Source organism: Sus scrofa, chromosome 3, assembly GCF_054392235.1.
Source record: "Sus scrofa isolate SSC_HxYL_T2T_F1_AM1 chromosome 3, Sscrofa_HxYL_maternal_Yorkshire_Landrace_v2.0, whole genome shotgun sequence".
Taxonomy (NCBI): domain Eukaryota; kingdom Metazoa; phylum Chordata; class Mammalia; order Artiodactyla; family Suidae; genus Sus; species Sus scrofa.
Genome location: NC_139385.1, coordinates 108,305,628 through 108,329,921, shown reverse-complemented (window position 1 = coordinate 108,329,921; position 24,294 = coordinate 108,305,628). Strand labels below are relative to the sequence as shown.

The 24,294-nt window shown below is 36.8% G+C and overlaps 1 protein-coding gene and 1 long non-coding RNA gene across 13 annotated transcripts in view; both read right to left on the bottom strand.

Annotated features, from left to right (window-relative positions):
- The window catches only part of LOC146404833 (uncharacterized), a 1,439,763-nt gene that overhangs the window by 61,629 nt on the left and 1,353,840 nt on the right, over nt 1–24,294 (bottom strand). The window lies entirely within an intron of this gene.
- The window catches only part of PREPL (prolyl endopeptidase like), a 68,424-nt gene that overhangs the window by 23,405 nt on the left and 20,725 nt on the right, over nt 1–24,294 (bottom strand). For 7 of the 12 annotated variants that reach the window (XM_005655232.4, XM_085019385.1, XM_021088299.2 and 4 more), the window contains 4 exons: nt 19,530–19,652; nt 17,831–17,897; nt 17,063–17,269; nt 12,042–12,177 (listed from right to left, as the gene is read on the bottom strand). In XM_005655232.4, coding sequence (XP_005655289.3) covers nt 12,042–12,177; nt 17,063–17,269; nt 17,831–17,897; nt 19,530–19,652 — 533 coding nt within the window. The remainder of the gene's footprint in view (nt 1–12,041; nt 12,178–17,062; nt 17,270–17,830; nt 17,898–19,529; nt 19,653–24,294) is intronic. The other 5 variants (XM_085019384.1, XM_085019389.1, XM_085019383.1 and 2 more) reach the window with 1 other exon arrangement.

The following is a 24,294-nucleotide window of genomic DNA, read 5'->3' as shown; positions in this document are numbered from 1 at the left end:
AGCAATGACCTGAGCAGCTACAATGACAAGGGCAGATCTTTATCCTCTGAGCCACCAGAGAACCCCCCATCATTCCTTTTAATAGGTTTGTTTTTTGGTTTTTTTTTTTTTTTTTTTTTTTTGTCTTTTTAGGGCTGCACCTGCAGCATATGGAAGTTCCCAAGCTAAGGGTCTAATCAGAGCTGTAGCTGCTGGCCACAGCCACACCAGATCCAAGCCGCATCTGCAATCTACACCATAGCTCATGGTAATGATGGATCCTTAACCCACTGAGAGGCCAGGGATAGAACCTGCAGCCTCATGGATACTAGTCAGATATGATTCCACTGAGCCATGATGGGAACTCCCCATCATTCTTTTTAAAAGCTACATACTTGTCCCTTGTATAGATGAACCGTAATTGGGAGCTCTCCTGCTATACTTTCTTTATCACATATCTATGCATTCATCAATCCATCTTTTTTCTTAAACGCATTTCAAGGTAGACTACAGATATCATTTCACTCTCACTTAATCATACTAATAGATAAGGCTTTTTGCCTAGAAGAGGTAATAAACATCCTAGAGGAGTTATGTAATTGTAGAGGAGATAGGTAATTGAGGGAAGAAAAAGGATGCAGAGTTTACTTTGTTTTTCTTCTCTAAGCACGATGGATGTCTTCCCCCCACCACTCTCCCAGTTTTTACAACAAACAAGAGTCAGGAAGAAAACCCCCCACAATCTCACTAACCTAACACAAAATTAACAATTTAAATTTTCCTATTTTTCCTTCTAAAGCTTATTTGTATTTCGTATGCCTTTAAACAGATGTTACTGAAATATAGACGCAATTCTGGATTCTGTGTTTTTTTGCTTTATATAACATTATCATCTCCCCTGACATCAGTTACACAATTTTTATGATCATCACTGTTGTTACATGGAAGTTCCCAGGCCAGGGATCGAATGTAAGCTGCAGGTGCAACCTATGATGCAGCAATACCAGATGCTTAACCCACTGCTCTGGTCCAGGGATCGAGCCCCCTGCTGCAGGGAAAACACTGTACCTGTGCCACAGCGGCAACTCCCTATGATCATTATTTTTAATGGCTACTTAATATTCTATCAAATTGAATTACAATTCTTAAAAATTTAATTTTAATGTTTCATTATAATAAATATGAAAGGGAACAGACCATGAAGATAGTTTTCCTCTCCCTGGGATAAATTCTTAGTAATAGAAATACTACTTTAATAAAGAGTATTTTTATTACTCTTGCTAAATATAATCAGATATTATTCCCAAAGCATGATACTAATTCCCACTGACACGCTGGATACCTTTAAATGTTATATTACATGTTTCCTTATTACAAAAGTAATTCATACTGAAACTACTAAAAAATATGATAAAGAAATAACTCTGAATTCTCCTCCCCAGAGATAAGCATTTTGGTAAAGTTCCTTTTATACTGAATTACACTGAAATATCTGTCAATTTTATTGTGATGTGTCTGTATTCATTTAAAATTTGGTGATAGGCAGTTCCCATTGTGGCACAGCAGAAATGAATCTGACTAGTATCCATGAGGATGCAGGATCAATCCCTGGCCTTGCTCAGTGGGTGAGGGATCTGCTGTTACCATGAAATGTGCTGTAGGTCACAGACACAGCTCAGATTCTGTGTTGCAGTGGCTGTGGTGTAGGCTAGCAGCTGCAGCTCCAATTTGACCCCTAGTCTGGAAACTTCCATATGCCATGGGTGCAGCCCTAAAATAAAAAAAAATAAAGAATACTTGTACTACCCTTTGTAATTTCTTCTATTGATTTTTATGATCTGGGACTATTTCAAACAAGAAATACTTATGTTCTCACCAAGATTTTTTTTTAAAGTATTTTCACCAGATCCTTAAAATCTTTTAGGAATGTATGTTGAATTACGAATTGATGGAAATTCCTTTTGTCCAAATATTCAACATCCCCAACAAAATTAAAAAATAATACCCAAAAGGCGGGATCAAGATGGCAGAGGAGCAGGACGTGGTGCTCACCTTCTCCCATAAACACCTCACAAAAACCCCATCTACATGTAGAACGATTCACACAGAACAACCACTGAAGGCTGGCTGAAGACCTCAGATTTCCAAAAGGACAAGAAACCTTTCTACTTTAACTGGGGACAATGAAAGGGAAAAAAAGAGAGAAGAAAAGAGAAAAAAAGGAATCAGGATAAGACCAGCACTGTTGGGAGGGAGCTGTGGAAAAAATCTGCACCCTCGGAGGCCCCTTGACTAGCAGGGAGATCAGCTGGGACTGGGTGTGGAGGAGTGGGGAGCCTCTAGTCTTGGAGAAAAGAACAGTAGCCAACTGGAGGAGGGCAAATCAGAGCCACACAGACCATCGGTACCACCGCCCCATGCACACCACAGCCTGAGATGCTAGGTCAGGGGCTGGGGGCTGAGACTTGGGCTAGGAAAAGTAAGAAATATATAAGAAAATGAAGACACTTAGGCCACTCCCAGTTAAAAGAAAAGGAGAATTCCCCTGAAGGAGCAAATGAAAATGAAAATAGACCTGTGCAGTCTAACAGATACTGAGTTCAAAAAGCAGGTAACTGAAGGAATTAACAATGGATATCGACAGTAACACAGATTACTTGAAAAAGGAACCAGAAACTGTAAGGAGGAGCAAAGAAAAACTAGAAAATTAATTTGCAGAGATGAAAACTTGGTAAAAGGGACTGAATATCAGAATGAGTAATGCAGAGGAATGGTAAGTGATTTGGAAGAGAGACCAATGGAAATGACCCAGTCAGGAAGCAGAGAGAAAACTAAATAAAAAAACAAAAGCAATGTAAGATATCTGTAGGATAATATAAAGAGCGCCAATCTATGCATAAGCCATTTATTATAAACCCACAGCCAATATAATACTCAATGGAAAAAAGCTGAAAGTCTTTTTACTAAAATCTGGAATAAGACAAGGATGCCCACTCTCACCACTTTTATTCAACATAGTATAGGAAGTCCTAGCCAGAGCAATCAGACAAAAATAAATAAGTAAACAAGTAAATAAATAAATGGTATTCAAATTGGAAGAGAATTGTCACCATATGTAGATGACATGAGACTATATACAGATAGACAACCCTAAGGACTTCACACAAAAACTACTCGAACTGATCAACGAATTCAGCAAAGTAGCAAGACACAAGCCAATTCAGAAATCAGCTGCATCTTTCTGTACTCACAATGAAATATTAGAAAAAGAATATAAGAAAAAACGCATTTTAAAATCACACCCCTAAAAATAAAATACCTAGGAATAAACTTGACCAAGGAGCTGAAAGAATTCTACATTGAGAACCATAAAATGTCAATAAAGGAAGAATTCTCCTGGATGGGAAAAATTAATACCTTAAAATGCCAATACAACCCAAGGCCATCTACTGATTTACTGTGATCCCTATCATATTACCCATGACATTTTTCACAGAACTTGAACAAGTAATCCAGAAATTTATGTGGAACCATAAAAAGTCCAGAATTACCAAAGCAATCCTGAGGAAAAAGAACAAAAAAAGCAGAAGGCATAACTCTCCCAGACTTCAGACAATACTACAAAGCTACAATAATTAAGACAGTGTGGTACTGGCACAAAAACAGACACATGGATCAATGGAAGAGAGCCCAGATATAAACCAAGACACCTATGGTGAATTAATCTTTGACAAAGGAGGCAAGAATATAAAATGGGAAAAAGACAGTTTCTTCAGCAAGTGGTGCTGGAAAACTTGACAGCTGTATAGAAATCGTGAAACTTGAACACATCCTCACTCTATGCACAAAAACAAACTCAGAGTGGCTTAAAGACCAAAACATAAGACATGATAGCATAAAACTAGAATAGAAGATTCTGACATTTTTCTTCAATCAGTCTCCCCAGGCAATAGAAATAAAAACAAAAATAAACAAATGGGACCTAATCAAACTTACAAGCTTTGACACAGCAAAGGAAACATGGAAAAAAAAAAGAAAAAAAAGAAATCAAAAAGATGACCTACAGAATGGGAGAAAATAATTGCAAATGATGCAACTGACAAGGTATTAATCTCCAAAATATACAAACAACCCATACAAGTCAATGACAAAAAACCAAACAACTCAATCGAAAAATGGGCAGATGATATAAATAGACACTTCTCCAAAGACATACAAATGGCCAGGAGGCACACAAAAACATGTTCAAAATCCCTAATAAATGTAAATCAAAATTACAGTGAAGTACCACCTCACACATTTCAGAATGGCCATCATTAATAAGTTTAAAAATAACAAATGCTGGAGAGGGCATGGAGAAAAGGGAACCTTCCTACACTGTTGACTGTAAATTGGTATGATGACTATGGAAAATGGTATGGATTCCTCAGAAAACTATAAATAGAACTGTATATGATCCACCCATCCCACACCTGGGCATCTATCTGGAAAAAACTGTAATTCAAAAAGATACATGCTTTTTGATGCAATGGTAAACGGGATTGCTTCCCTAATTTCTCTTTCTGATCTTTCATTGTTAGTATATAGAAACGACATCAATTTCTGTGTATTAATTTCATATCCTGCGACTTTGCCAAATTCATGGATGAGCTCTAACAGTTTTCTGGTAGAGTCTTTAGGATTCTCTAGGTATAGTATCATGTCATTTGCAAATAGGGATAGTTTTACTTCTTCCTTTCCAATTTGGATTCCTTTTCTTTCTTTTACTTCTCTGATTGCTGTGGCTAGGACTTCCAAAACTATGTTGAAGAGTAGTGGTGAGAATGGACATCCTTGTCTTGTTCCTGATCTCAGTGGGAATTCTTTCAGCTTTTCACCACTGAGAATGATGTTAGCTCTGAGTTTGTCATATGTGGCCTTTATTATGTTGCAGTAGGTTCCCTCTATGCCCACTTTCTGTAGGGTTTTTATCAGAAATGGGTGTAGGATTTTGTCAAAGGCTTTTTCTGCATCTACTGAGAGGATCATATGGTTTTTAGTCTTCAGTTTGTTAATGTGGTGTATCACACTGATAGATTTGCGGATATTGAAGAACTCTTGCATCCCTGGGATAAATCCCACTTGATCATGATGTACAATCCTTTTAATGTGTTGTTGGATTTGGATTGCTAGTATTTTGTTGAGGATTTTTGCATCTATGTTCATCAGTGAAACTGGCCTGTAATTTTTTTTTTGTGTGTGTGGTATCTTTGTCTGGTTTTGGTATCAGGGTGATGGTGGCCTCATAGAATGAGTTTGGGAGTGTCCCTTCCTCTGCAATTTTCTGGAATAGTTTCAGAAGGATAAGTACTAGCTCTTCTCTAAATGTTTGATAGAATTCACCTGTGAAGCCATTTGGTCCTAGACTTTTGTTTGTTGGACGTTTTCTAAAATCCCGTTTACCATCACATCCAAAAGACGAAAACACTTAGGAATAAACCTACCTAAAGAGACAAAAGACCTGTACTCTGAAAACTATAAGACGCTGATGAAAGAAATCAAAGATGACACAAACAGATGGAAAGACATACCATGCTCTTGGACTAGAAGAGTCACTATTATCAAAATGACTATACTACCCAAGGCAATCTACAGATTCAATGCAATCCCTACCAAATTACCAAGGACATTCTTCACAGAACTTGAACAAAATATTTTAAAGTTTGTTTGGAAGCACAAAAGACCCAGAATAGCCAAAGACATCCTGAAAAAGAAAAATAGAGCTGGAGGAATCAGGCTCCCGGACTTCAGACTATACTACAAAGCTACAGTCTCCCGGACTTCACACTATACTACAAAGCTACAGTCATCAAAATCATATGGTACTGGCACAAAGACAGAAATATAGATCAGAGGAACAGGATAGAAAGCCCAGAATTAAACCCACACACCTAGAGTCAACTAATCTATGACAAAGGAGGCAAGAATATATAATGGAGAAAAGACAGCCTGTTCAGTAAGTGGTGCTGAGAAAACTGGATGGCCACATGGAAAAGAATGAAATTAGAACATTCCCTAATACCATACACAAAAATAAACTCAAAATGGATTAAAGATCTAGATATAACACCAGACACTATAAAACTCTTAGAGGAAAACATAGCCAAACACTCTCCAATACAAACAACAGCAATATCTTCTCAGACCCACCTCCTAGAGTAATGACAGTAAAAAAATAAACAAATGGAACCTAAACTTTAAAGTTTCTGCATAGCAAAGGAAACCTTAAACAAAATGAAAAGACAACCCACAGAATGGGAGAAAATACTCGCAAATGACTTACCAAGGAATTAATCTCCAAAATTTATAAACACCTCCTACAGCTCAATACCATAAAAACAAACAACCCCATCAAAAAATGGGCAGAAGATCTAAACAGACAGTTCTCCAAGGAAGACATACAGATGGCCAAAAAACACATGAAAAGATGTTCAACATCACTCACTATTAGAGAAATGCATATCAAAACCACTATGAAGTACCACCTTACACTGGCCAGAATGGCCATCATCCAAAAGTCTATAAACAGTAAGTGCTGGAGAAGGTGTGGAGAAAAAGGAACCCTATTACACTGTTGGTGGGAATGTAAATTGGTGCAACCACTGTGGAAAACAGTATGGAGATTCCTCGGAAAACACAAAATAGAACTACCATTTGATCTAGCAATCCCACTCCTGGGCATCTATCCAGGGAAAATGATGACGCGAAAAAACACGTGTACTCCGATGTTCACTGCAGCACTATATGCAACAGCCAAGACTTGGAAACAACCTAAACGTCCATCAACAGAGGAGTAGATAAAGAAGATGTCGTACATATACACAATGGGATATTATTCAGCCATTAAAAGGAAGGTGATAATGGCATTTGTAGCCACCTGGATGGACCTAGAAATTATCTTGCTAAGTCAAGTCAGCCATACAATTAGACACCAACATAAAATGTTTTCACTCACATGTGGAATCTGAAAAAAGGACAGAATGATCTTTTTTGCAGAACAGATACTGACTCACAGACTTTGAAAAATTTATGGTTTCTAAATGAATCAGGTTTGGGGGTGGGAGGGTGCACTGAAGGTTTGGGATGGAAATGCTGTAAAATTTGTGATGACTGTTGTACACCTATAAATGTAATAAAATTCAGGGAGTTCCCGTCGTGGCGCTGTGGTTAACGAATCCGACTAGGAACCATGAGGTTGCGGGTTCGGTCCCTGCCCTTGCTCAGTGGGTTAACGATCTGGCGTTGCCGTGCGCTGTGGCGTAGGTTGCAGACACGGCTCGGATCCTGCGTTGCTGTGGTTCTGGCGTAGGCTAGTGGCTACAGCTCCGATTGGACCCCTAGCCTGGGAACCTCCATATGCCGTGGGAGCGGCCCAAGAAATGTCAAAAAGACAAAAATAAATAAATAAATAAATAAATGTAATAAAATTCATTAAGGAATTAAAAAAAAGAAAAAAAAAGATACATGCACCCATATGTTCATAGCAGCAGTATTCACAAAAGCCAAAACAAGGAAACAACCCAAATGTCCATCAACAGATAAATGGGTTAAGATGATATGGTACATATATATAGTAGAATACCACTCAGTCATAAAAAAGGAATGAAATAATGCCATTTGCAGCAACATGGATGCAACCAGGGATCATCATACTAAATTAAGTCAGTGAAAGACAAATACCATATATCACTTATGTGTAATCTAAAATATGTACCTATCTACAAAACAGGAAGAGACTCACAGACAGAAAACAGACTGACTTGTGGTTGCCAAGGGTGCTGGGGCAGGGAGTGGGATGGATGGGGATATTGGCGTTAAGTAGATGCAAACCATTACATTTAGAATGAATAAGCAATGAGGTCCTACCATATACTAGAGGGAACTATACTGAGTCTCTTGGATAGACCATGATGGAAGATAATATAAGAAAGGAACAGGAGTTCCTGTTGTGGCTCAGTGGTAACAAACCCAACTAGCAGGACACGAGTTTGATCTCTGGCCCTGCTCAGTGGGTTGAGGATCCGGCACTGCCGTGAGCTGTGGTATAGGTTGCAGACACGGCTTGGATCTGGTATTGGTATGGCTGTGGTTGGCAGCTGCAGCTCCAATTTGACCCCTAGCCTGGGAATATCCATATGCTATGGGTTTGGCCCTAAAAAAAAGACAAAAAAAAAAAAAAAGGAACGCATATATATGTATGACTGGGTCATTTTGCTGTACAGCAGAAATTTGCACATCATTAATCAACTATACTCTAATGCAAAAAATATATAACCCACCCAAAATAATACCCATTCACTTACCATTAGTGATGCATCTTTTATAAATTTTTATACATACTAGGGTATGTTTTAAAGTTATCTATACTGGTCTCTTTTATTTCTGTCAATTTGTATATTTTAATTGTTTTGTATCCACATATTTTAATATACTGTTGTAGGGAAAGTCCCCTGCCCTACTTTGCTCTGTATTTTCAACACTTTCTTTACTATTTTTATCTACTTATTTATGTCTGATGACATGGGTAATCAGAAGATAAATCATTTGGCAGATATGTGTTTAAAGAAAGAACACAAGCAGCTCTATAAGTAACAGTTTTCTCACAAAGAAAAGAGAAGTCATGCTAACTATCAAGCAAAAACCAAAACTAGATACACAATAAACGAGGAGAAGGGAATCGAACTATACCACTATGGAAAATCATCAATTCACTAAGGAAGACAGGAAGAAAGGAACGTGGCAACTATAAAACAGCTAGAAAACATGACAAGGATGATATTAATAGGCCTTTATCTCTTAAAAATTACTCAAAATGTAAATTAATTAAATCCTTCAATCAAAAGGTATGAAGTGGCTGAATGGATTAAAAAAGAGCCAACTACATGGTGCTTATAGTAAGAGATTCATTTCAACTTCATGGACACACACAGGCTCAAAATTGAGGAATGGAGAAAGACATTCCTTGCAAGTGGAAATCAAAAGGAAGCAAGGGTAGCTATACTTATATCAGACAAAATAGATCTTAACTCAAAAATTGTAACAAGATAGAAAGAAGGCCACTATATAATGACAAATGTGTCAATTCATCAAGAGAATATAACAATCATAAATATATATAGACTCAACATCAGAACTCTCAAATATATTAAGTATTCTGAAGTGAAAAGAGACAACATAACCTTGGGCTGGAACTATACATTAGAACAAATGAACCTAATAGACATATATAGAATGTTTCATCCAATAGCAATTAAAAACAAACAAAAACAAAAAAAACAAAAAAACCCCCATTCTTCTCAAGGGCACATGGAACATTCTCCAGGGTAGATCATACATTAGGTCACAATGTAAGTCTTAACACAAAGAAAAGTGGAAAATTCACAAATATATGGAAATTATCCAATATACTCCTAAATAACCAAATAGTCAAAGAATCAAAGGTGAAATTTTAAAAAATCTTGAAATAAATGAAAATGGAAATACAACATACCAAAACCTATGGGATATGACAAAAACATTTCTAAGATAGAAGTTTAGCAATAAACATCTACACTAAGAAAATAGAAAAATCTCAATCACACTTTACACCTCAGGGAACTAGAAAAAGACAGAAGTTATAAGGCTATTTTGGAAAATCTTATGAGAATAGAAAATCAAAACCTAGGAGTTAAAGCAAACACAGTAAAAAGCAACTCGGTTTTAGAACAGACCTTTGCCTCATTTTCTCTTTAGGTATTCTGCCTTTCCCTTTTGGTCTTTCCCTTTGGACTGCAGCAATTTATTGAGTACAGCTGACCCTTGAAGAACATGGGTTTGAACGGGGGAGTCCACTTGTAGGCAGATAGGCAGATTTTTCTCAATAAATACCTACCATGGTCCACACCTTCTGTGGTTGGCTAAATCTATGGATGTAGAACACTGGATACAGAGGGCCAACTATAAAGTTATATGCAGGTTTTCAACCCCACGAGCATCAGTGAAGATTTCAACCCCCTATGTTCAAGGGTTAACTGTATTCAAAATCCACAAACCAGTTTGTGCTATAAATTAGATGCCAAACTAGGTTTAAACATACTTAATTATGGTTAAATCTTCATGGGGCAGAAAATGCCTGCTAGAAGACAAATACTTACCAAGAATCTTTTTTTTTTAGGGCCACACCTATGGCATACGGAGGCTCCCTGGCTAGGGGTCCAATCGGAGCTACAGCTGCCAGCCTACGCCACAGCCACAGCAACTCGGGATCCAAGCCTTGTCTGCAACCTACACCACAGCTCATGGCAACGCTGGATCTTTAACCCACTGATCGAGGACAGGGATCGAACCTGCAACCTCATGGTTCCTAGTCAGGTTCATTTCTGCTGCACCATGAGGGGAACTTTGTTACCAAGAATCTTAAATGTGTGGAAGATAACTCAATCTTAGAACTTAGGATAGTAACAATATATGGTATCCAAGTAACTTATTTCAAGGGTATAGATCATTGGGTCAACTTTTAGTTTTATTACACAATGGAAAATGGTTCAAAATCATAAGTCATTGATAAAATGTAATAAAATACTATCTCAAATTGTGGTCTCCAAAAGATATCCTTGACAAATGACATAAAATAGCGGAATCAGGGAGTTCCCATTGTGGCTCAGTAGTAACGAATCTGACTAGCATCCATGAGGACACAGGTTCAATCTCCGGTATCTCTCTCGGTTAAGGATCTGGTGTTGCCGTGAGCTGTGGTGTAGGTCGCAGATGCGGCTTGGATCTGGTGTTGCTGTGGCTGGAATGAAGGCCAGCAGCTACAGCTCTGATTGGACCCCTAGCCTGGGCACTTCCATATTCCGTGGGTACAGTCCTAAAAAAAGATAAATAAAATAAAATAAATAAAAATAGTGGAATCATATAACTAATTCTAGTATTTTCTTTATTAAAACAATCATCATCAATAAAATTTTTCCAGACCTCAAGTTCTTTATATAAAACGGGGGTTATACAGGATTTTCCTTAAGGTGTTTGTCAGTGCTGAGATTTTACTAAGTGAAGGATTAATTTTCTTATTTTGCATATCAATTTCTGTTACAGATTTGATGTTAAAGCTTATTTTTCTTTCCTTGCAAAATCTGTTCAGACATTGTCCAAACTATACTGTTAAATGATACATGAGATGACAGGACCCTCATGTAAAGTGTTATGAAATAATATGTTTCTCACAAATCATTTGGAAAAGCATATGCGGGTAAGAGTTAAAGGATTTTGCCTGATAAATTTATTATCATTTCCCCTTAAGCCTGGTTAAGCGGTAACATGGTAATATGAGGCATGAGTCCTAGAGTAAAGAATTAGCCTCTTTTTTTTTTTTTTTTTTGCTTTTTAGAGCCACACCCACGGCATATGAAAGTTCCCAGGCTAGGGGTCAAATCAGATTTACAGCTGCCAGTGACCTACACCACGGTTCACGGCAACGCCAGATCCTTAACCCACTGAGCGAGGTCAGGGATCAAACCCACAACCTCACGGTTGTTAGTTTCCTCTGCGCCACAACAGGAACTCCAAGAATTAGCTTTAAAAAGGAATTACCAAAGCACTGGGGAAAGTAAAATTTAAAGACCAATGTATATCATGGCTCAAAGGAAAGCAATTTAAAATTCAGATAATCTGTATGAAACGATACTGAATTCCATGGAGTTAACACCATGATCCTTCTAATTATGACTTATGAGAAACTACTGTACAGCAACCCAATTAAATGTTTAAACTAACAACTCTTCCCATGTATCATTGTCCAGAGAGACTGTTAGTATCTCAGCATTTATATTCTAATGTTATATCTGATTTCACTCTGAAGTCTGAATATAACTAGACTCCAATTCTGAATATGAACCATTTATAAAAGAATGATTATGCTCATCTTCGCCTTACTATATATCTGATTCCAGCCAAAATCACTGTTTTAGGTCAACCAAGAGCAGCACTTCAGCTAACTAAAGAAATACTCAGGAGAAAAAGACCTGATTGCATTGTTCTAGTACCTTGGATCTTTTTCTGTGTAAAAACGTTCATTACGTTTGTTATCACCAAAGGTGGCTCGATATACATCATGACAACGAAGGTTCCTCTGGAAGGTGTAAAACAAAACATCTTCGTCTTCTTCATCCTTTACCCATTCTGAAAGAAAATAATTAAAGAATTACTACCAAACATATAAAGAACTTTCACCAATTCTTAAACTCTACCAAAACCAGACAAAAAAAGAAAATTACAGACCAACAGCTTTGATAAATATAGACGTGAAAATTCTCAACAATATTAGCAAACTAAATCCAACGATATATAAAAAGATCACATACCATGACTATGTGGGATTCACCCCAAGTTAATAAGGACAGTTTACCATATTCAAACCAATCAATGTGATAAACCATATCAATGAATGAAAAGACAAAAACCATATGATCATCTAAACAGATGCAGAAAAGCATCTGACAAATTCCATCTACTCATGATAAAAACCCTTACCAACGTGGGTATACAGGGAACATACTTCAACATAATAAAAGCTATTTATGACAAATCTACAGCTAATATAACACTCAATAGTGAAAGCTGAAAGCCTTCCCAATAAAATCTGGAAAAAGACAATGCCCATTTTCATCATTTCTATTTAACATAGTACTGAAGTCCTAGCCACAGCAATTAGACCAAAAAAGAAAGAAAGAAAGAAAGAAAGAAAGAAAGAAAGAAAGAAAGAAAGAAAGAAAGAAAACATATCCAAATTGGATGGGAAGAAGTAAAACTGTCATTATATGCAGATGACATGATACTGTATATAGAAAACCCTAAAGACTACACATAAAAAAATACTGGACTGATAGATGAATTCGTCAGGGTAGCAGGATACAAGATTAGTATACAGCAATTGGTTTCATTTTTTTAAACTAACAACAAAATAGCATAAAGGGAATGTAAAAAAAAAAAAAAAAAAAGGGGTCTTTTAAAATTGCACCCCCCGGAGTTCCCGTCGTGGCGCAGTGGTTAACGAATCCGACTAGGAACCATGAGGTTGCGGGTTCAGTCCCTGCCCTTGCTCAGTGGGTTAACGATCCAGCGTTGCCGTGAGCTATGGTGTAGGTTGCAGACGCGGCTTGGATCCCACGTTGCTGTGGCTCTGGTGTAGGCCAGTGGCTATAGCTCCGATTCGACCCCTAGCCTGGGAACCTCCATATGCCGCGGGAGCGGCCCAAGAAATAGCAACAACAACAAAAGACAAAAAGACAAAAAAAATAAAATAAAATAAAATAAAAATAAAAATAAAATTGCACCCCCCCAAAAAAAAAATACTTGGGAAGAAACCTGACCTAGCAGATGAAAGACTTAAACACTGAGAACAATAAAACACTAATAAAGAACATTAAAGAGGATTCAAGAAAATGGAAAGCTATCCCATGCTCCTGGATGGGAAGAATTAATACTGTTAAAATGGCAATACTACCCAAAGCAATCTACAGATTTATTGTGACCCTATCAAATTACCCATGACATTTTTCACAGAACTTGAACAAGTAATCCAGAAATTTATATGGAACCACAGAAAACCCAGAATTACTAAAGCAATCCTGAGGAAAATGAACAAAAACAAAAGGCACAACTCTCCCAGACTTCAGACAACACTACAAAGCTACAGTAATCAAGACAGTGTGGTCTGGCACAAAAACAGATTTATGGATTAGTGGAACAGAATAGAGATCTCAGAAATAAACTGAGATACCTGTGGTGAATTAATCTTTGACAAAGGAGCAAGAATGGAAAAATGGAAAAAAGACCGTCTCTTCAGCAAGTGGTGCTGGGAAAACTGGACAGCTGTATGGAAATCAATGAAACTAGAATACATCCTCACAACTATGCACAAAAATTCAAAATGGCTTAAAGACTGAAACTAAGACATGACAGCATAAAACTCATAGAAGAGATCATAGACAAAACATTCTATGACATAAATTACAGCAATGTTTTCTTAGGAATCTCCCAAGGCAATAGAAATAAAAACAGAAATAAAAAAATAGGACCTAATCAAACTTAAAAGCTTTTGCACAGCAAAGGAAACCATTAAAAAAAAAAAAAAAAAAAAAAAAGACAACCTATGGAATGGAAGAAAATATTTGCAAACAATCTGAACAAGGGCTTAATTTCCAAAATACACCAACAGCTTACACGACTCTATGACAACAACAAAACCCAATCAAAAAATGGGCAGACGATCTAAACAGACATTTCTCCAAAGACAACACACAGATGGCCAATAAATAGGCAGATGCAAAGGTGCTCAACATCACTAATTATTAGAGAAATGCAAATCAAAATTACAATGAAATATCACCTTGCACCAGTCAGATGGCCATGATAAAAAACTCTATGAACAATAAATGCTGGAGAGGGTGTGGAGGAAAGGGAATGCTCCTACACTGTTGATGGGAATGCAGTACAACCACTATGGAAAGCAGTGTGGAAGTACCTTAAAAAATTAAATATAGATCCAGCAATCCCACTCTTGGGCATATATATCTGGAGAAAACTACAATTCAAAAAGATATATGCACCTCAATGTTCACTGCAGCACTCTTTACAATAGCCAAGAAATGGAAGCAATCTAAATGTCCATCAACTGAGGGTTGGATAAAGAAGATATGCTACATATATACAATGGAATATTACTTAGTCATAAAAACGAATGAAATTATATCATTTGCAGCAACATGGATGGACCTAGAGATCATCATACTAAGTGCAGTACGTAAAACAAAGACAAATATCATATGCAATCGCTAACATGAGGAATCTCATAAAAATGATGCTTAACAATGTATTCACAAAAAAGAAACAGATTGAAAAATTTCAAAATCAAACTTATGGTTACCAAAGGGGAAATGGTGGGTGCAGGGAGGGATGGATTGGGAGGTTGAGACTGATATGTACCCAATACTATGTACAAAACAGTCAGTAACAAGGACCTGCTAACAGCTCAGGGAAATCTATTCAATACTCTATGATAGCCTATATGGGGAAAGAATCTGAGAAAGATTGGATATATATGTGTACATGTGGCTGATTCACTTTGCTGTATACCCAAAACCAACACAACATTGTAAGTCATCTATACTCTTAATAAAATAAAAACAAAAGATATGTGCACCCATATGTTCATAGCAGCACTATTCACAACAGCCAATTCATGGAAACAAACTAAATATCCACTGACAGATGAATGGTTAAAGACAATGTGGCACATATATACAATGGAATACTACTCAGCCATAAAAAAGAACAAAGCAATGCCACTTGCAGCAATATGGATGCAACTAGGGATTATCATACTGAGTGAAGTAAGAAAGAGAAAGACAAATACCATATGATATCATTTATATGTGGACTCTAATATGGCACAAATAAACCTATCTACAAAACAGAAACAGACTCACCAACTATAGAGAACAGATTTGTGGTTGCCGTGGGAGGGAATGGATTAGAAGTCAGGGGTTAGTGGATGCAAACTATTATATATAGAATGGATAAACAACAGGGTTCTACTGCATTGCACAGGAGACTATATTCGGTACCTTGGGATAAACCAAAATGTAAAAGAATATAAAAAAAGAATGTGTAAGAGTGTATAACTGAGGCACTTTGCTGTACAGCAGAAATTAGCACAACACTGTAAAACATATGCTTCAGAAATTAAAGGAAGATTTGACATAGCCACCTACTTAAAAAAAAAGTGGCACAGTGCCAGACAAGACATGAAAGTTTACCCTTGGAAATCTAAATCTAACATAGGTTTAACTAAATTGAATCCTGTTACTTATAAGCCAGAGATATTTCCAGAGAATAAAATACTACTACATCAATTCTATGTTTTCAAGTAGTTATCGGTCTGAGGGTATTCAAGTTTATAAACAAGAGCTCAACACTCAATACTTAGGAAAGACTTTAGTAAAGTCACATTTGCTTTTAGGAGATGAACTGCATTAAACTCTACCACCTTTAACTTTTAAGTCTGGGCAAAAACTGGATTACTTTATCTCATGCCTAAATATTTTCTTTCTGTTTTCAAGTCACAGAATACTTCGCATTACTAAATACTGCTTTAATGCCAGTGATTTCTTGATCTTACCATAAGATGTCAATGGAAGTTTCCACACAATTACGTCATGACTGCCACCTAGCTGACGGTGACTAAAACATCACTGTATAACACACATTCTGATATTAGAGAGGTTAAAATGTACAAAAAGTATGTCTTAGAATCAATTAGAGTATAATTTTAATTCACTGCAAAAGCATTTAGTTATTAAACAATGGTGAAATTTATGGCAGAACATGAAAAGGGAGGATGAAGTATAACCTAAACATCACTTAATGATAAAATTTAAAGTTGGTTCTTGGCACAGGGAACTCTACTCACTATTTTGTAATAACCTATATAGGGAAAGAATCTAAAAAGAGTGGATATATGTGTATGAATAACTGAATCACTCTGGTATACACCTGAAACAACATTGTAAATCAACCATATTCCAATATAAAATAAATTTGCAAAAAGACAAAGTTGTTCTATTGATAAAAACATGACAGCTTTTATTGATGAGTAAGTTCAATGTGTTCCGTGGTAGTGGGCTTGCGCAATCTGCTGTAATGGCTCTATAAGATGACACGAAATTAAAACATCATACTCAAGCTTAACATTGAGTAAAAGATTAAGATGTAATTTAGATGCAAAAACATATTTTAATAAATCAGCAAAGAATTACTGTTACATTAACATAGACTGTACAACCTAGCCTCTGATTATAATACTTCTAAAAACATGAACATGAAAAGGGAAGGTCTCCAGAATAAGAGGCACAGAGGAAGGTATGGAGTCCATGGGGATAATAAACAGATCAGGCACTCATCTCACTCACTCACACGAGCAAGTAAAAATGTTTCAAAGGGGTGTAAAACCCTCTCACTGTCGTCTTTTCAAAAATGTAAAAGACCGTTTTGGTTGGTGGCTTACCAAAACTGGACACATTTGGGAAAGAAGCTTCCATTACAGGCTGATCACTGAGCTTCACAACTACACAGGTAGATGCCTCAGAATCTTCCGTTCTTATTTTGGCAGCTACATATTTTTCATCAGGAGCAACTCTGATACAATCAATGAATGGTTGCTCTAATTTAAGTTCTTCCAAATTGAACAAAACTTCATAATTATCGTTGTCTGCTGCATAAAGAAAAGGATAAAAGAGATAATTCCACAAGATGTACTTTAAAAATCTTAAAACTGTTTTTAAATTAGCATTAGTAAGAGGTTGTATTTTGGCTTCTTTCAGCGCTGACAGCAGCCTGATGTGTTCAGAAACTGGCATTAGTTATGTAATATTATCCTATGCTATTTAACATTATTCTATGCATCAAACTACATGTTACCTGATACAGCTATAGTCTAATATTTATAGACCATATAGAATCTAGAAAAGTAGAAAATGTAGAGTAAGTGACACTGAATAATCTATATACTACCTAGCACAGTATCCGGGATTTGGTCAACGCTCAAGAAATGCTGGTTCCCGCCTTTATTATCTCTGCCAAAGCTTTTAAGTGTAGTTGTTAATTATATCTTAAGCAAACCAAGGGATTAAAACCAGTCATTTTAAAAAAAGAAAAATCAAAAATTGAAAAGAAGTATTTTCTATACCTTTGAAAAAAAAAATACCAAATTTCCCATGCAAAAGGTGAAATCTGAAAAATCAAATGTTTCTTAATAGGAAAAACTGTCATGTACCTTCTTCATCTTTGGAACGAACCAAGCAGCAACCCTCTTGATAGTAAACAAAACCACCATGTTTAATCTGACAATGAAAAGAAACAAATGGTTTAATAATTATCATTTGTTTAGTAATTTAAACACAATTTAATTGCTTAATGGTCTGATTATTCAAGATGAAGAAATGAAGTCTTTTATAAAAGCAGATTAGATGAAGTCTATGAAATATAAAAAAATATAAAATGGGAGTTCCTGCTGTGGCACAATGGGATCAGCAGCATCTCTGTAGCGCTGGGACACAGGTTCAATCCCCAGCCCAGAACAGTGGGTTAAGGACTTGGCATTGCTGCAGCTGCGGCAAAGATCGCAACTGCATCTCAGGTCTGATCCCTGGCCTGGGAACTCTGTATGCTGCAGGGTAGCCAATAAAGAAACAAACAAACAAACAAAAAAAACACATCACTTTTTACCAACAGTGATTCATATATGGTTTCCCTATGTTCACTGGAGGAGTTTCCAGTACATAATGTAAGAGGCAACAAAGAAGGCATAACAAAACCTAAATGGGTTCTCATGACTGTACAAACCACTTTAGCTTCAAGTGGCATCTTTAAGATAATTCAAAATGATGCAGATGTGGAAACTGACTTAGACTAATCTGAAAACCCAGTCAATAAGTTTCTAAGACTATTTCCTCTAAAATATGCTATCACTGCCAACTATGCATTGTTTGATTAGATTTTACACAAAGCATTTTACCCTCTGTGTGGTGACAGATAGAGGCAATTTGGAGACTGAAAAACTATTACCAGTATACAAATCATGCTCTTGTTCTAGTACCTACTACACACTAAATGCAACTGACTGATAGGATTTCAGGTAGCTTAAGACATTTATTATCTGATCATTGGTGGCATAACTTGAATCTGGAATTCTTGATTCTTAACCTATTGCTATTTCCATTCCACTATGAATGCAATTTCCATTCATAAGCTGTGATTGTTTTCCAATCTTATCAAAAAATTTTCATAATGTATATTTAATCTGTTTCAACTGAATAGTTATGACTGTGGTAACCACAAAATGGTCCAGAAAATATCTGGCTTTCACTAGTTTTTTTGGTCTTTTTGCCTTTTCTAGGGCTGCTTCCCGAGGCACATGGAGGTTCCCAGGCTAGGGGTCAAATCGGAGCTGTAGACCCCGGCCTACGCCAGAGCCACAGAAACGTGGGATCCGAGCCACGTCTGCGACCTACACCACAGCTCATGCTAATGCTGGATCCTTAAGGCCAGGGATCGAACCCACAACCTCATGGTTCCTAGTCAGATTCGTTAACCACTGCACCACGACGGGAACTCCTTGGCTTTCACGATTTAAAGTGAATTTCCTTTTATTAAAATAAATGTAGATAGAGCAATCAAATACATTTCAAACAATAAAGCATTATGACTTAATTTCAAGAAGTTCAAATAGAACTATTTAATAAATTAAAAAACAGAATTGGTTGTTTCCAAAAACCGGAATGAACATAATACACTTGGAAATTCATATTGGCTTTGGTCTTTATAATTTAAGGAACATACTTATTCTTTGTTCTTTAAATTTTTCAGCATATTTTAAAGTCTAATTTTGATGTGGGACTGAATAAATCACAAAGTATTTGATTTGTACCCCAACTGGCAATATCAGATTTAAAAAAAGACTGAAGATATCCTACCTCTGCATTGATGATTTCGTATTCTTCTTGTGGCTGTGTTTCTAATTTTGCTCTCACTTTTTCAAATGCATCCATGTTTTCTGAAAGAGGTTTTTCGTCTTCTTGTTTAATAGGCAGAAAATCCTGGAAAAAGTTTTATTGGTATGATCATAATATTTCAACTTAGGAAAACATCTTTGCTTTTTAAAGATAATTCTTACTTCTTATGCAAGTATTACAATGTTAGATCTATGCCTATGAAATAATGCATTTCTCAGACCTTAAATGTTTCATAAGCTCAATAAATTATTTCTTCTTTTTCATTACAAATGTAAACAAAGAAAAAGTGGATACTTGATGACTATACTATTAATTAAAATGGAGGCTGTGGTGCAGCGGGTTAAGAATCTGACTGCAGTGGCTCGGGTGTCTGCAGAGGCTGGTTTTCGAACTTCTACCAGGTGCAACGGGTTAAAAGGTCTGGCACTGCCAGAGCTGTGATACAGGCCACAGCCGAAGCTTGGATTCAATCCTTGGCCTGGAATTTCCATATGCCATGGGTGTGGCCATAAACAAACAGAAAAGGATAGGCCCTTAAGATGCATTAGTACTAAAGTCAACTTTTTTTTTTTTTTTTTTTTTTTTTTTTTGGCTTTGGCATGGCTTGATGTGGGATCTCAGTTCCCAGACCAGGGGCTGAACCCAGGGCCACAACAGTGAAAGCACCGAACCCTAACCACTAGACTATCAGGGACTCCCAAGATTCAGAGGTACTAAGAAGTGCTGAAAAGTATTCAGAAATACTATGGGAAAGCATAAAATAAGGGAAATCCTATGAATTTTTACATATTTAAGAGTCAGGTGTGAGAAGTAGAAAAAGTCTTCTGAGTTTTATAAAGTACTAAAGTATCACCAAAATAGAAGAAAATGTCAAAGGGACAAGAAGGCATTATCATTTCCTCCCCCTTTTTTGGCCACATATGGAGTTCCTGGGCCAGGGATCAGATCCAAGCCACAGCTGCAAGCTAAGCCACAGAACCTAAGCTGCAGCTGCAGCAATGCTGGATCCTTAACTCACTGTGCTGGGCCAGGGATCGAACCCTCATCCCAGTGCTCCCAAGAGGCTGGTGATCCCACTGCACCACAGTGGGAACTCTAGGAAGGCATTATGATTATTAATAAATGTTCACTATTTTTAAAAATTTTTCATCTTATTTTTGTCTCTCTCTCTTTTCTTTTTTTTTTTTTAGGGCCACACCTGCGGCATGTGGAAGTTCCCAGGCTAGAGGTCGAATCGGAGCTCTAGCTGCCAGCCTACATCACAGCCACATCAACCTGGGATCCAAGCTGCTTCTGTGACCTATACCACAATTCACAGCAATGCTGGATCCTTAACCCACTGAGTGATGACAGGGATCAAACCTGCGTCCTCATGGATACGTCAGGCTCGTTAACCACTGAGCCATGATGGGAACTCCTACTATTATTTTATTATAGCAAGAGTTATGATAGGAAGTTTTTCCTACTTTATATTTTCATTAGCCATAATTTCCTTCTCTTGTGAGGTTAAGGAATTCTCCAAACAGAACTGTTTGTCAGATCAAAAGGTGAATTAATGCTTTATAAAACATTAAATTCTCTTTGAATTTAAGAAAAAACAACATAGTCACCTTAAAAAAGGAAGAATAAGGAAAAATAATGAAAATTAATGAGCAGGATACAGGTGAAAGCTAAATAAAGCCCTCTGTCTTATTAGGAGTATCTAATAAGCTAAGAGCTTAAGTTGCTCTCTGGTGAGCACAAATACCATATAAATTACTAAAATTTGGATAAGGCAAAACCATGGTTTTCAAATTAAGAAAGGGTTCAATAATTCAACACTCCACAGGTGTGCCTTGTTTAAGGAAAAGACTTCTAGCCAAGATTTTCAAGGTCAGCTTTCTGCCAAAGATGGCAACTGTATGGTGGTTTGTGCCAGAGGATCACTAAGCCTTTGGTAAGGACCTCTAACAGCTGGTAAACATTATTGCACAAGTGTGTCCATGACACTTTACCAAAAGCACAGAGAATGTAAACTATAAATATAGTTTATATCACAAAGAGTTAACCATCTAAAATTAAACCCAACAAGAATAAAACAAATCACCAAAACAAGTTAAACAGAAAAATAATAATTTTTAACAGTTTTAGACTTTTTGAGATGCTTTATGATTTGAAACAGATTTACATTAGCAACAACGGTTGTTACAGGACTTTAAATCATTCAGTCTTTATTTCAATCATAATTAATATGTTTGAGTAATTATTTGAAATCCAAATACTAGAGGCTCATGTTTACGTTTCATGTTTTTAAGTATTTCTACAAAATCTGGTACTGATCTTTAGAGTAGTGAGGTAAAATATCCATATCAATAATTTCCTACTATCACCCAGAGCACAAACCAGAAGATCAATAGAAATCTACCTTGAAACCAACTTAGTGGGAGAAGACTTTTCATTTCCAGATACATGCTTATCTGTTCTGTAATTCCCATCAGAATTTTTGAATTAGAGTCAGCAGAACTATGAAGAGAGTACCTCTTTCTACCTTGCAGCTCATAGCACATTCTAGGCTCAGGGAGCTGGTAGGTGCCACCTTTACTCATCCTTATCAAGAGCCAAGGCCAATGCAGAGCTGAAGGCAACAGAGCTGGGCCTAATATCTATCCTCCTGAACTTTATATTCTTTTTTGTTTGTTTGTTTAGGGCTGCACCCTTGGCATATGGAGGTTCCCAGGCTAGGGGTCAAATTGGAGTTACAGCTGCCAGCCTATGCCACAGTCATGGCAACATTAGATCTGAGCTGTATCTGCAACCTACACCACAGCTCTACGGCAACACCGGATTCTTAATTCACTGAGTGAGGCCAGGGATTGAAACTGCATCCTCCTGGATGCCAGTCAGATTCATTTCCACTGAGCCACGACAGGAACTCCCTTATTTTATATTCTTGATTAACTTTTTTGTGTGTCACAAATCCAAATAAACTGATCTTATCTGAACCAAAGCAACCCTGAAAGCACCTGGACTTTTAACTGCCTTAATAAAGTGGAAGTAGAATTCAAGAGTTCTGTAAATAATTCCTCAAAAGGATTTACATCTAGGGAAACTAAGATTTTATATAATACTCAGAGTTTTCCAGGTGGCATATTTACAGATATGATAAATATTTAAAAAATCACAATAAAGTTCTTTATGCTACATTTGAAAATATAGATAAAATGGGAAATTTTCCAGAAAATAATTACCAAAAACTGACTCAAAAAATAGAAGAGCTATATTAGCCAATAACTATCAAAGAAATTGATAATTAAGTAACCCCTTCTTAAAAGAGACACAAAACTCAGATACTTTCAAAGGCAGCTTTCTTGATTCTTTAGGGAGTAGATAGTCTCATATGCTAACTATTTAAGAAAAAAAGTTGCTGACTGTTTAAAACTACTCATTTTATCAGGCTAATAACTTGATGCTAAAACTAAAGAGTGACAATATAAAAGACAATTAAAATTAATAAAATATGGATTAAAAAAACCCTAAAATATTTGATAAATCGATGTATTTTTTTAAAATGTTATTTTATTTTTTGGCTGAGCCCATGGCATGTGGAAGTCCCTGGGCAAGGGACTGAACTCCTGCTACATCCATAACCAGAGCCACAGCAGTGACAACACTGGATCCTTAACCTGCAGATCCTAAATAGATCCTAAATCTATGTTTTGTTTTTTTTTAATTTTGCCTTTTTAGGGCTGTACTTGCGGCATATGGAAGTTTCCAGGCTAGGTAGGGGTCAAATCGTAGCTGTAGCTGCTGGCCTATACCACAGCCACAGCAACGTGGGATCCAAGCTGCATCTGTGACCTACGCCACAAGCTCACGGCAACACCAGACAGATCCTTAACGCACTGAGCGAGGCCAGGGATCCAACCTGCATCCTCATGGATACTAGTCGGATTTGTTACTGCTAAGCCATGAGGGGAACTCCCTAAATCTATGCATTTTTAAAAAGCACAAAACAACAAGAGTAATAAAATCCTACTTGACCAAGTAAGATTTATTTTAAGAATGAAAGGATGGGAGTTCCTGTCGGGTGCAATGGAAACGAATCCAATCAGGAACCATGAGGTTGCGGGTTAGATCCTTGGCCTCACTTAGTAGGTTAAGGATCTAGCGTTGCCAAGATCTGTGGTGGAGGTTGCAGACACAGCTCAGATCTGATGTTTCCATGGCTGTGGCCCAGGCCAGCAGCTATAGCTCCAATTTGACCCCTAGCCTGGGAACCTCCATATGCCACAGGTGTGGCCCTAAAAGGCAAAACAAAACAAAACAAAAAAGAATGGTTCACATTAGAAAAGTTTATCGGTGCAATCACAAATAAAGGAAATAAATCTTAGGCTCATTTCAATTAATGCATGAAAAAAACCCAGAAAATTATCAATACACTTAAAAATGATAAAAACCTTTAATTAGGGAGAGGAACTTCCTTGACTTAATAAATGGCCTCTGTGTTGTTTTAAGAATTATATTTAAAATATCTAATTATATTTACTGTTAGTTTTTTTATTCAAAAGTGACTGTTAAATGAAGAAAAGTAATTGTTTCCTATACTCTCTACCTGTAATGCCTCTCCTTGAGCCCTTCTCATTCCACTGACTGCTCTTGTCAAGATCACTGATGGCTACTGTATCACAAAGTACAAATGTTAATTGTAGGTATTCACAGTAGTTGATCTATCACCATCATGACACAT